Source organism: Plecotus auritus (assembly GCF_963455305.1).
Source record: "Plecotus auritus genome assembly, chromosome: 7".
NCBI lineage: Eukaryota > Metazoa > Chordata > Mammalia > Chiroptera > Vespertilionidae > Plecotus > Plecotus auritus.
Window position 1 is genome coordinate 61351758 of NC_137774.1, and position 13342 is coordinate 61365099.

At 49.3% G+C, this 13342-nt stretch overlaps 1 protein-coding gene across 5 annotated transcripts in view; it reads left to right on the plus strand.

Moving 5' to 3' along the window:
• VWA3A (von Willebrand factor A domain containing 3A) overlaps nt 1-13342 on the plus strand; it is an 80062-nt gene that overhangs the window by 23419 nt on the left and 43301 nt on the right. For all 5 annotated transcript variants that reach the window (XM_080680732.1, XM_080680733.1, XM_080680736.1 and 2 more), the window contains exons 3-6: nt 3600-3724; nt 3805-3882; nt 5192-5246; nt 7001-7099. In XM_080680732.1, coding sequence (XP_080536858.1) covers nt 3600-3724; nt 3805-3882; nt 5192-5246; nt 7001-7099 — 357 coding nt within the window. The remainder of the gene's footprint in view (nt 1-3599; nt 3725-3804; nt 3883-5191; nt 5247-7000; nt 7100-13342) is intronic.

Below are 13342 nucleotides of genomic sequence, written 5' to 3' on the forward strand. Positions count from 1 at the left end.
AGGAGAAGGGCGCCATCTAGTGTTCAGATGAGGAGTGGCAGTGCTTTCCTAAGTGTGGGAAAGGAGGATGGTTTTAGGCGATGTTGTTCAAGGGCAGGACATTAATTAGCATAAAATCACATAATGAGAAAGTTATCTTTTCAGTCCCCCCTCTCTCAATTCTTAATGAGGTAGTCACAGTTTGGTGCTAGTTTAAAGATAATGTATTATGGTTACATCATGACTTGAGCTATTCTATTCCATTTGAATCCCTGCTTAGAAAGTGTTTGACACATAATAAGTGCTATTTAAGTGTTTGCTTTAATTACCAGTACTTTTCACACTTCTTTAACATTTGCTAATTTCCTTTTGAAACAGAGAGAAAGCAGGCCTCAGGCACAAAACTTAAGACACAATACTACGTTGCTGGAATGTGTAATAGCTTTATACTGTCATTGTCTTCCTTTTATGGTTACTTTCTACTGTTACTGAGAACTATTTTTGCATAAGCACGTGTTCTGTACCATAGCCTCACCATGCTCATTTTAATGGTGAAGAAAGAGACTTGCTCAGCACCGCAAAGCTAGGAAGTGGGAACCCATTGTTTGGGCAGCAAATTGATGTTAAGAAACAGATTGTCTTTGCCAGTAATGCACTTAACACAGGTTCAGTGAGGGAATTATAACAGTTCCACAAGTCAATAGCAACAAATAATATCTATATATATAAAAGCCTAAGCAACTGTTTGACCGTTTGACCAGTAGCTATGACGTGCACTGACCACTGAGGGGCAGATGCTCAATGTAAAGGCATGGAAACATGGAACAGACTAATGAATCTCAGAGGGAAAGGGGAGGAGGGAGGATGGGAAGAGATTAACCAAAGATCTTATATGCATACAAGACTAGGGGTCCCTTGGCCTGGCCTGTGGGAATTGGGCTGAAACAGGCGGTCCGACATCCCCTGAGAGGTCCCGGATTGCAAGAGGGTGCAAGCCTCTAGTCTCTTAATAAACCAATCTATAATAATAAAAGCATAATATGCTAATTAGACCAGACGTCCTTCTGGATGAAGCCGGGGCTGTGAGGGAAGCCTGGGTCCCAGGTGCCTACTGGTGACCAGTGGGAAGCCCGGGTCCCAGGTGCCAGAGGGAAGCTGGGGGAAGGAAGGCCTACTCTTGCATAATTTTGTGCATCGGGCCTCTAGTAAAGAAATAACATACTTTGAATGAAGTTACAATTGTTTCAGGCAAGAGGAATGTAAGGGAAATAAAAGTCCAAATTCAGTGGGGGTGCACCCTCCAAGCTGATGAGTGGGTTCTCAGAAGAGCTGATGTCCTGCTGCGAGGGCAAAGAGAAAGTTTCCTGTTATTAGAGCATGTTACTAGGGTGTGATGGCACTGTGCTGGTGGGCAAGCTCATTTCCTTCTTGGGGCTGCTGCATGGATTTTCCCCTCTGGTAAAGAGTCATCTTACCATGGCAGGAGCTAATGCCCGAGGTCTTTGGAGGGCTATGTAATGAGCAAAGCGTCCTCTTGTCCAGGCCGAACACTCTCGATGCATCCTCACGAAGTCTGGTATTTGAAGGATAAATGTCCTCTAGCTGTAGCTGCTTCCCCACGCTCTTACCCATAGGCCCAGCAGTGCCCGCCATCAGCTGAGCTACTGCTTACCAATGACAGCATCCATCGCAGCTCCTACAATGTAAACAGCTTCCCTCTTAGATCAGAACTTCCTTTGAGTCATAAGCAAGTGGACTTGAAATATCAAACAGCCACTCTCCCTCCACCCTCTTCCTCTTCCCGTGCCCTCTGTCCTCTGCAGTGCAGCTTAGTCAGCCATAGCAGGTCACCTCCACCCTGGCCACCACTCGCTGCTGCCATGAGAGCCATGTGTATTCAAGCCAAGGCGGAACCCACTTAGGGTTCAAGCAGGTGCCCAGGAGCAGGTGAAGTCATCTTTGAGTCTAGGCTGGGGTGCCAGTGGGTTAAATGGTGCTCAAGCCCATTCTGCAGTCATCAGCTGCTGGGGCGGTTTCCCTCACTGTGGAAGATAGTATTGTGTCTTAAGTTTTGTGCTTGAGGCCTGCTTTCTCTCTGTTTCAAAAGGAAGTTAGCAAATGATGCCATTCTGTACCCTAAGTGAGTCGTGGCAACTCTAGCAACATTTAAGCAATCCATCACATGGACAGCAGTGATTGTGCTGGAAGCTCTTGCAAAATCCCTGCCTGGCACAGGCCTGGCATGCCTTCCCAGCCTCTTCTTGTCATGCTGCCCTGTACGTACTCCACTCCAACCATAGTGGGCACCTTTCTGTTCTTCAGACCCTCTGACCTCTCGCCCTCATGCCTCTGAAGGGAACGTGTGCTCCAAGCATAGGTCTGGCTCATCTTAACTTCAAATCCTGGCCCAGAGGCTAAAGCGACCCTCCATCTCCACCCTAGTCCTTTTCTATTACATTTCCCTGCTCCGTCTTCTTAATGGAACTGTTCCTTTCTGAAATTATGTTCACTGACTTTGTTCTTCCTTACTGTCCATCCACACACACTAGAATGTAAGCTACTAGAAGGCGAGGACATTTCCATCTTGTTTTATTTTATTTTTTAAATTCCTCACTCGATATTTTTTCATTGATATTTAAGAGAGAGTAGAAGGGAGAGGGAAAGACAGAGAAATATCAATGTGAGAGAAACACATCAATTGATTGCCTCCTGCATGCCCCCTAACCAGGACCCAGGCGAGGAGGAGCCTGCATCCAAGGTACATGCCCTTGACTGGAGTCAAACCCAGGACCCTTTGGTCAGCAGGCCGAAGCTCTATCCACTGAGCAACACCGGCTAGGGCTACATCTTGTTTTAGCACCTTGTTCCTTGTAGCTCTAGCACCAGGAATAGTGTCTGGTTCATAGTGGGGCTCACAAGCACCCCTGGGAAGGGAAGGAATGTAGCCTCCCGAAGCGGGACAGCCAGGGCAGCTCAGCCCGGGGTAGCTCGCCTGCCGCTGGCACCCAGAAAGCATCACCAGAGCTGACTCACCGTGAAGGGCTTCAGCTCCACCACCAAGGCCCGCCCCCATGGGAGCTTCGCACCTGAAAGGTCACAGGTGTCACTAGGTAATGTAAGGTGGGTGGCCCTTCTCAGGCAGACTCCCGTGTCGGCTAGAAGGTTCTTCCCCTAAAGCTGTCGCCCAAAGGGAGCCGCGGGCAGGGGGTGCAGGCATCGTGTGCTTGGTTGGCGAGCCTGTGTGACTTTCTCGTGGTCCTGAGCTGGAAACGGGACAAAAAGTGGGAATGCTGGCGCCATTGACCAAGTCCAGGCATTCCGGGCCAGCTGCTCAGAGGTCATGGGCCATAGTTCTGTGGTCACCTGGGGTCTGGCTGGGGTGTCACACTCAGCCCCCCAGGCAGGCCGTGGTGAGAGTGGCCCCTCAGGGTCCAGCCACAATGAGGGGCGAGGAGAAGGAGGGGAGCGGGCGGGCGCTGCCGGGCGCTGGCCCAGCATCCCTCAGCAGGCGCGCCCTGCACAGACTGTTCTCCGCAGGACCTGTCAGGACCGGGGACCAGCACCCGCAGCCTGGCCCTCTTCCACGGTTTCGTTGTTTGACTCTGGCTTCCCTCTCACAGAGGCTGCAGGGAGCTGAGGCCCAGCCTTCAGTGGAGGATGACTCGAGAGCTTGGCTTTCGGCTCACAGTTTAGAGTTTGAGAAGCTCACCTTGGCCGACCTGGTCAGCCAGGGCACACCTGTGCTGTAAGTCTGCAGCCCCCACCCGCACCACAGTGACACCTGGCCGGGCCCCAGGGCGCCCTTCACCAGGCTTTGCTCTGCAGGGAGGAGGGCAGCAGCGCCACGAAGAACATGCACTTTTCCGCCCAGGCCGCCCGCCAGTTGGAGTCGAAGCTCTCCGAGTGAGTGTGTGTCCCGAGCGCGCCCCCCCCGCCCCGCCCCCGCATCTGCCAAACGGCAGTCTCTTGTGGGACTTGGGGCAGGTCTCTTCCCACGTCTAGCTCCAGTTTCGGTTTTTCTCAAATAAAGAGGTTGGCCCATCTCAGTTTTCCTCAGCCTCCTAAGATTGATGCTCCCTTTGGATAGACACATAAACCCAGCTTCATCTGCTGTGTCATGGCTCAGAGGGACCCTCTCAGTGACCGAGGACTGGGTTCAGACTTTCCTAAGTGATGTCGCAGTGGCAGGACCCCTGCAGGCCAGGGGGGCAGCACAGACCACTCCATCCGGGCTCTGCGCCGGGTTCCTGTTATCCTGAGGTTTCCTGCAAAGCGAGGATAATCATCAATTGCTCACATTCACTCATGTGCCAGGAATTCTCCCAAGGGCTGCATGCATTATTTTATTCAGTCCCACAGCTTAAAATATTGTGTTACTCTAAAGTTAACTAAAAGTCAGCGGCTAAATGACAAATTTGTCAAGTTTATCAAAACATTTGGACTATAACTTTCGTAGCAATTTTTATGGAGTTGGAGGGTTTAAACAGGTTTTAAAGACCATTTTGGTTGGTTGGTTTTCATTGTAAACAGCATTTGAAGCAATGTTCGAGTCTATTCAGTCCATTGGTCATTGGGAAATTTCAAGGGATTGGCTTTCATTTTCCAAGTTGACTTTTGGGAAATTGACTTGAATGGAGTCCTGGTATCATCTTCACGTTGGAGATGATGCAATAGGCTGGAGTGGTGACCAAAGCTGCCAGGCCACTCAGCTAGAAGACGGTGGGCGGGGTTGCCAGCAAGTGTGCCTCTCTGAGAGCTCCCCACCTTGGCCCTGTGTATACTCGGGGTCCCTGAAAACCACACACCACCCACGGCCCCAGGGTCTCACACCCAAAGCCTTCCATGCCCTTCTTTAGGCCCCCAAATCCCACCATTGAGCCTCCAATGAGGGCAAATCAGTTAAATTCCAGTGACGGAGTCTTTAAGTTGAGCATCTGTGACCTGTGGGTCTCCAGCCGCTGGGATGGGTTGCTGCGTGTTTGGAGGCTAAGTGCTCGTCAGTACTCTGGGAGGACAGAGTCTCGCTGAGAGGACAGGGTGTGAGGAGCAGCAGCAGCTAGGGAATACCCTCACTTTCTCTGCTGCATCTTGCCTCGTAGTCTCCACCCCTTAGACACATGACAAAGCCACCCACCCAACTCTCCTTCCATGGAGGTGGTGTCGCTCGCTGACAGCTGACCTCGGGCGATGGCTCTTTCTGGTGTTTTGACAGGATGATTGGACTCTATCAACAGAGAATTCAGTGGCTCTCGGAAAGCAGCAGAAAGGTAACAGGGTGGGGCTTACGTGTTGCCCCTCACACCCATTCCCTCTGTAGGTTAGAGCCCTTTCAAGTGCCCCTCGTAGACTTCCGGCTGGAACTGTCTTCAGCTACAAAAGAAATGCCTGCCCACATAAATGAAACGCCACACATCTGTGTCCAGGCTCCAACCACGCCGCCCCTCGCCTCCAGGTTCTGCTCTTCTCGGTGTTTTTATTCTCAGGAGGCTGTTCCCAGGTTTGGGGAGACGCCCACCAGCTAGTGACGAGCCCATAGGCCTCCCCTGCCTTCCCAGTCCACCCTCCTGCCCTGGGCTTGACTCGCTAGGCCAGGGCCGACCAATCCCTCCCAGGGACTGAGACACCCCAACTGGCTAGGCCTGGAGCTAGTGCTCATTCCTAGGGAAAACCAGGGGACGGGGGAGCAGGGGAGAGGGGTAACCCCCCAAACCTCATGGACTGAGAGAGGCAGATGGTACACAAAGGTGGCGGGTGTGACACAGGGACTGAGGGAGGAGGGTGTGACACAGGGACTGGGAGGGTGTGACACGGGGATTGCGGGAGGGAGGTGTGACACGGGAACTGCGGGAGGGGGGTGTGACACGGGGACTGCGGGAGGGGGGTGTGACACGGGGACTGCGGGAGGGGGGTGTGACACGGGGACTGCGGGAGGGGGGTGTGACACGGGGACTGCGGGAGGGGGTGTGACACGGGGACTGCGGGAGGGGGGTGTGACACGGGGACTGCGGGAGGGGGGTGTGAAACGGGGACTGCGGGAGGGGGTGTGACACGGGGACTGCGGGAGGGGGTGTGACACGGGGACTGCGGGAGGGGGTGTGACACGGGGACTGAGGGAGGGGGGTGTGACACGGGGACTGAGAGAGCGGGTGTGACACGGGGACTGCGGGAGGGGGTGTGACACGGGGACTGCGGGAGGGGGTGTGACACGGGGACTGCGGGAGGAGGGTGTGACACGGGGACTGAGGGAGGAGGGTGTGACACGGGGACTGAGGGATGGGAGGGGGTGTGACACGGGGACTGCGGGAGGGGGTGTGACACGGGGACTGCGGGAGCGGGTGTGACACGGGGACTGAGGGAGCGGGTGTGACACGGGGACTGAGGGAGCGGGTGTGACACGGGGACTGAGGGAGGGGGTGTGACACGGGGACTGCGGGAGGGGGTGTGACACGGGGACTGCGGGAGGGGGTGTGACACGGGGACTGAGGGAGGGGGGTGTGACACGGGGACTGAGAGAGCGGGTGTGACACGGGGACTGCGGGAGGGGGTGTGACACGGGGACTGAGAGAGCGGGTGTGACACGGGGACTGAGGGAGGAGGGTGTGACACGGGGACTGAGGGAGGAGGGTGTGACACGGGGACTGAGGGATGGGAGGGGGTGTGACACGGGGACTGAGGGAGGAGGGTGTGACACGGGGACTGAGGGATGGGAGGGGGTGTGACACGGGGACTGGGAGGGTGTGACACGGGGACTGCGGGAGGAGGGTGAGACGCGGGTGCGGTGCGTGGTCAGGCCTGGTCTCCCCCAAGGACGCGCTCCTGCAGGCCCGGCCGCGCGACAGAGCCCGGAGGGCGCCCGGGCAGCGGCGGAGCCAGGACTGGCGTTGCTTTTCCTCCGAAAGGGCCTGCGCTGCTGCTCTGCTGCTCGCCGAGGCGGGGAGGGTTAGCCGGTCCTCGCGGAGCCGCCCCGCAAGGGCCTCGGCTGCGGAGCCCGCACTCATCCCGTCGCCCTCTTTGGTTTTAGGCGTTTGGCCTCATCCAGGGGGCCAGCGTGGGTCTCCTCATGGACGCGTCCGCCCTCGGCGGGGGCCCTCGGAGAGAAGAATTCCTACGCGACCTCGCGGTGAGTCCGCGGCACGGAGGGCCCTGGCCCCTTATGTGCGGGCTCCTGGCTTTGTCTATAGCAGATGCAAAGGGCGTGTCTTACAAAGAGCAGCTCACGCCTCGTTAGCACAGACAGTTGAGGAACCCCACCTCTGAGTCATTTCCCTTGCAGGATGAGCTTCTAGCACTCTCTCCACGGCAGTCTCTGCGAACTGGACTTGGTCTCAAGACTCCCTCCCGGTCCTTCCTCTCTTCCCCAACCTTGTTCCCTGGGAAGCCCAGCCCAGCACAGGCGCCCAGCTGCTCTGCTCTCTCCAGCATGCCCAAAACAGAGAAACTGAGAGCTCTGGATGGCTGGAGTCAGACCTCAGCCACCCCTATCGCTCTTGGGCTCTGTGACTGCATTATCTAATTCACCTGTGCCTTGGTTATCCCATCTGTAATATGGGAGTGACAACAGTGGCCTCCTCACAGGGCTGCCAGAGGAAGACAGGACTTCATTCAAGCTACTGCTTGGTATAAAGTCTGGCGTAGAAAAGACTTTCCTCTCTGAAATCAATTAAAAAAAAATTTTTTTTTTTTTAAAGAAAAGACCTCTGAGGTCTCTGTAAGTAACATGTGGCGGGAAAGGAGCTGTTTTCTATGGGGACCTTAGCAGCAATAGCTATTTCAAAGAGTCCAGCCTGGGCCAGTTACCCAAACCTGGGCCCTGGTCTCTGTAGGTGACTGGGAAGCGAAGCTGCCAGTGCAGGCTCACCTTCAGGAGTCCTCAGGGCTGTTTCCAAAGATCTGGTCTAATAGTAGCCAACACAGGCTTGTGCTGGTGGCATGCAGGTGAAATTTCCAGCTGGGGGAAGAAGAAGTAGATATCTCACTCTTGGATGTTCACCAACTATAGCTTCTTAAGAACATCGACCAAAAAGGCTGGCATTGTGCCTGTTGCTCCATCCCCAACTCACATGCTTGGAGAGAAATTACTGCCCCCACTTCCTTTTCTCCCTCTCAGGGCCACAGTGAAGGGTTCAACCACAGCACACACTGAGATCAGTAGCCAAGACACACACACATCCCACCCACACTTCTCACCCAGGTAGGCAGCAGCCCAAGGTGCTGCTCTGGAAGAGAGCAGCAGTCTGCAGGTGGTGGGTGTGAAGATGTTGCTAGTGGAAATGAGGCTCTTGCACAGTCACAAGGAAGGCATTCCAGGGACGCATGTGCGGGAAGATAAGGTTTAGTGGTAATGTAATCGGACAATCAGTGGGTCCGGGCTGCCTCTCACTACTTGAGCCAATTAAGCAGGGACAGGGTTGAATCATATGAGCGTTTATTCCAATCCTGCTGGCAGTGTGGGAGAGCAGCAGATCATCCACAATCATCTGCTCTGCCCCCACCATAAGCCGGCTGCTTATATTGGGTAGAAGGACAAAGATGACATGGGGAAGTAGGCAACGGGTATGCCATATGGGCAGTTTACAGGGAGGCAGAGGGCTGGGGGCTTCAAAGGGCTGGCGCCTCTGGTTTCTGTAGCAAAGTTGTTAATCTTCCCATGTAATAGGCAGCTCCAAATGGGGAGGGTGGGCTGCATTTCCAGGTGAGCTCCCAGGTCCTGAGTGTGGCTGCCAGCCAGGTTAGAATGTGCCTTCTTTAATCAGAAAAAAACAATCACAGTTAAAAGAGCAGGATTAATATATCTTACAAATCTAGCTGGTTCCCAACATTCTATTTCTGCCCCTGTCATTTCCCCACTGCTGTTTCTATCATCTCGTGTCTATGAGATTAGTTTTAGATGAAAAAATCTCATCCTGCTGGACTGCATTTGCTTCTGCCTTGAAAGTAGTTCTTCGGGATGGAATACATGAATGTAGAATCTCAAAAGAGGAAGACATTGAATACAGCATCAGATTACAAAAAATAAACAGGAGAAAAACTAAAAAGAATTCCTGCAACCCAGACAGGTTGGGTAGCCAGGAAGTTAGGTTGGATAAGTCAATTCCAAAAAACCCTTCCTGTTGTTTTACCTTGGAGATGGTTTTCCCTAATTTGTTGAATGTTGTCTTCTATTAATTGAGAATTGTCAGAAAGATTAAAGCAGCACATTCCTTTAAATTCCTCACAATCTCAGTTTTGCTGCAACAGCAAATCTATTGCTGCCTGATTCTCTAGAACTGCCTCCCTGGCCTGGCTCAGCTCTTGATTCAGCCCATGTATGGCCCTGGAAGTGTCATTCAGAGCCTTTACCAACCACAAGCCAGCAGAGTCACTTCTGCATTAAGGGAGCCTGCCACTACAGCATAACAAAAAAGGTCAACACCATAGCAGGGCTACCAGGGGAGATGGTCGTTGCAGTCTGCTGCCACGGCCATGAGAAGGTCTCTTAGTTCGGACCCTGTGATGTTTTGGGGGCATAGACAGTCAGTCGTCCTAAGGAACAAGGCCCCCAGTGCTGTAGGCAGGGATATATGAGTAAACAGTCACAGCACATATCAGAAACCAGCCGGCTGGCAGCTTAGTATGTCCATTACTATAAGGGAGGGTGAAATTATGAGAATCATTCATATTGTAGTTATTAGATATTTAAAGAAAAACTAGAACACCCAGCAAAAGTGAGACATTCACCACAGGAAATTACTGCAGCAACCTTTAGAGAAAATATTCCTGCATCCTTTTCCTAGACAGTGGGTCCCAATGAATAAAGGCCCGCATCTAGGACTTTCTCCCTAAAATAAGTAGATTAATTCTGTATATTAGCAATGTGTCCCAACTCCTACCAGGTGAAATGTAAAGGTCCATTCCATATAAGTTCCTCCATTGCCAGCTTCAGAGTAGTTGGAGTGGTGAGAAGCACATCTCAGTGTCCTGTCCATTTCTCCTCCGGTTGGCCCATCGTCCTTGCTCTGCTTATGTCTGTCTAACTGCCTACCACATCCCTCAAAGATCTTGTCTCTGAATTCTTTCATGGAAAAGGGGCATAGAGTCTCTTCTGAAACTGCTTCATGCTGAGGAGGGGTGGAGGTTTCTCTAAGAGCTAAGAGATCCTTGTTGTCTGTCAGAGGGACGACGAGGCCTGGGCATGGAAGGAGGTGGCATGGTGTCTAGAAGTGGTATTCTCTAAATATGAGTAGGGCTTGTAACCTGGTAGAGACAAACTGTGTTATAAAATTTAGTACTACTGGGCAAAAATTAGAACAGCAAGAATTATGGCAAATGGTCTGGTGGAAGGAAAAAAACATTTCAATTTTAATAATTCCTCCTAAAATCACCCTCATTTTTATTAAAAAGCCAAATTAATACCAATTTATTTACTGTAGTAAGTCTAGTTGCAATTTGGTCTGATAGTTTGCATGAACACAATAAGAATAACAGTTCATCAGCTAGGCTTTAAATACACACACACACACACACACACACACACACATATACATACATACACACACTTTGCTGGAATCTCATGATCAAGCTTCAATTAGCCCCACAGGGCAAAGAACCTGAGCCACCTGGCTGCTGCTAGGTTTTCCTGCAATACCTCTGTATACTTGGGTGAATTTCTCAAGTTGAAGTCCCCAATGATGTCTTGAGGTTCCTTCCTTGCCATCTCTTAGGAAAGTAACCTTTGTTCCTTACCTGGAAAGACTGACATGAACCACGTGCCCAAGCAAGGTACCAGGCTTATCTCCAAGGGGCTCTTGTTAGCATCATTCCTTAAAGCTTTCTGGTGAGAACCAGAGTCCATGCATGTTAGACATGACATTCCAAAGCCCTTCTTAATAAAAACCATAACTGGAAACTGATCTTATTGAATTCATGCAAAGAAATGTTTTGCCATGACTCATTCATTAAGAATTGCCAAATTCCAGAGGGATAAGGTAGGGAGAAAAATATAATTTACCAAATTGCTTTAAAAATGTTTCCTTATATCTGGAAAAAAGTTCAAGAATCAGCAATACTTTCAACAAAAGTTACAAAACTATATAATTATTTTCAGTTCATTCAGTCCCATAGTCAACTTGTTTCTCCTGATTTTTCCTGCCAATATTTCTGTAAATTCAGATACTCTGTAGAGTTCTGATAATTTTCATCCAGTTTGAAGGGGGTGATCTGAAAATGTCAGAGTCCTTTCCATAGATCCCTCAGAAGATGTAACATTTTTCCAAACGCACTATAATAAAACAGCAACTGTCTCTAAATGACAAGAAGAAATTCAAAATGACACGGATATTGATTGATTATAATGCAAATGACATGGAATCTTGTCCTTTCTGCAAAACACAATATTCCACAATATTATAACTAACAATCAGTTATAACTGAAAGCATATCAGAATCTATTTTAATATGCATATATAAATAGAATATAGTTATTTCTTTATTTGACAAAGCTTCCCATGTATCTTAAGTATAAAATTTTCCTTCATAAAGAGAGAAAGCAAATTCTTGAGGAATTCCAGGGCCTATTGGAATGACCTAAAGCCAATTCTAGCTTTAAAAAAAAAAAAAGTTTCTTAAAATTAAAACTCTGGGAAAGTTGTCAAACATTTTACCAAAAGATAAAATAATCATCATCATTATTATAATGAAACAGTATTAGATATTTAGTCTTTCAAAGTGACAAAAGGGTATTAAACACAAACATAGGCTAGCAAAACTAGTTCCCACAATTAAGATCACTTTTTAAAAGTAAGTACCTGATTAAAATAACACAATGTATAATTATTTCAATAATTTATAGAACTTTAGCTTCTTAGGTGTCAGAGCAGCAAGAGCACAGCTGCTCTGAGTTCTAAATATTCTTCTGAATCCTACTAATGACTATGCCAAGTATGGGGGCAGGTTCCTTCTCAAACCCTGCCCGCTACAGTAACTGTTGGGTCTGGGGCCTATTGGAATGACCTAAAGCCAATTCTAGCTAATTGGCGGACCTTCTTGGATGCCTAGTCTTAGATGGAGAAGCCAGGAGAAGTTGTGGGTGTATAAGAATGAGTTTTGCCCTAGCTGGTTTGGCTCAGTGGATAGAGCGTTGGCCTGTGGACTGAAAGGTCCCAGGTTTGATTCCGATCAAGGGCACATGCTCGGGTTGTAGGCTTAATCCCCAGGAGGGGGCATGCAGGAGGCAGCAGATCAGTAATTCTCTCTCATCATTGATGTTTCTATCTATCTCTCCCTCTCCCTTCCTCTCTGAAATCAATAAAAATATATTAAAAAAAAAAAAAAAGAATGAGTCTTTATTGTGGAAGCCAGTGGCCATATCACCATCAGGTACAACAGTTCACAACAGTCCATACAGGCAGCCACACACCTACATCTTTCCTACAAAGCAGCATCAGCCTCTGTGCCCACAACTAATATCTGAGCAGCCGCACACTGCCCCTAGACTCACTGCCGATGTGAGGCACCGGAGTTCTCCACTCGACTCTCTGGCCAACAGTGCCATCAATCATTGGAGTTATAGAAGGGCACAGTGTACCATGAGATTGCTGTGGCCTTCCAGCTGTGTAATCCTTGGACATTCTGATTAAGATTCCCATGTTCAGCCCTAGCTGGTTTGGCTCAGTGGATAGAGCATCAGCCTGGGGACTGAAGAGTCCCAGGTTCGATTCCAGTCAAGGGCACATGCTAGGGTTGTGGGCTCAATCCCCAGTAGGGGGCATGCAGGAGGCAGCCCATCAGTAACTCCCTCTCATTGATGTTTCTATCTCTCCCTCTCCCTTGCTATCTGAAATAAATATATATATATATATATATATATATATATATATATATATATATATTTTTTTTTTTTTTTTTTTTAAAGATTCCCATGTTCAGAGTGGCCTTAATCATCCAGCATGCTATCAACAAGGCCTTTCACACTCTGCATTGCCTGGACTATCTGGTGTCTCTGGCATGGTTCCCACACTAAGCAAATACAGGAAAAACTTTTTCCCTTTAAACATATTGGAAAAGGAATAAACAAATTCTGTATTAGCTTACTTTAGATTCACTTTCTAATTAAATTATTCAGATTACCTATAATTTCCTTTTAAGATTTCTCTTCACAAATCTCCTTATTCATTTAGCTTTAGAACAACTTAAATCTCCTTTTCATAAATCTCCTTGTTCATTTAGCTGTAGGACAACTTAATTTCCTTTTTCTTTCAAAAATGCATCTTTATACCTCATGCCTTCTGTTACTAAAACCATACAATTTTTTCCTCTTAGAATTTTTAACTCTTAGAACCTTAAATTTTAGGTTTAAGTGAGTACTTAACATTTCTCAGATTAGCAA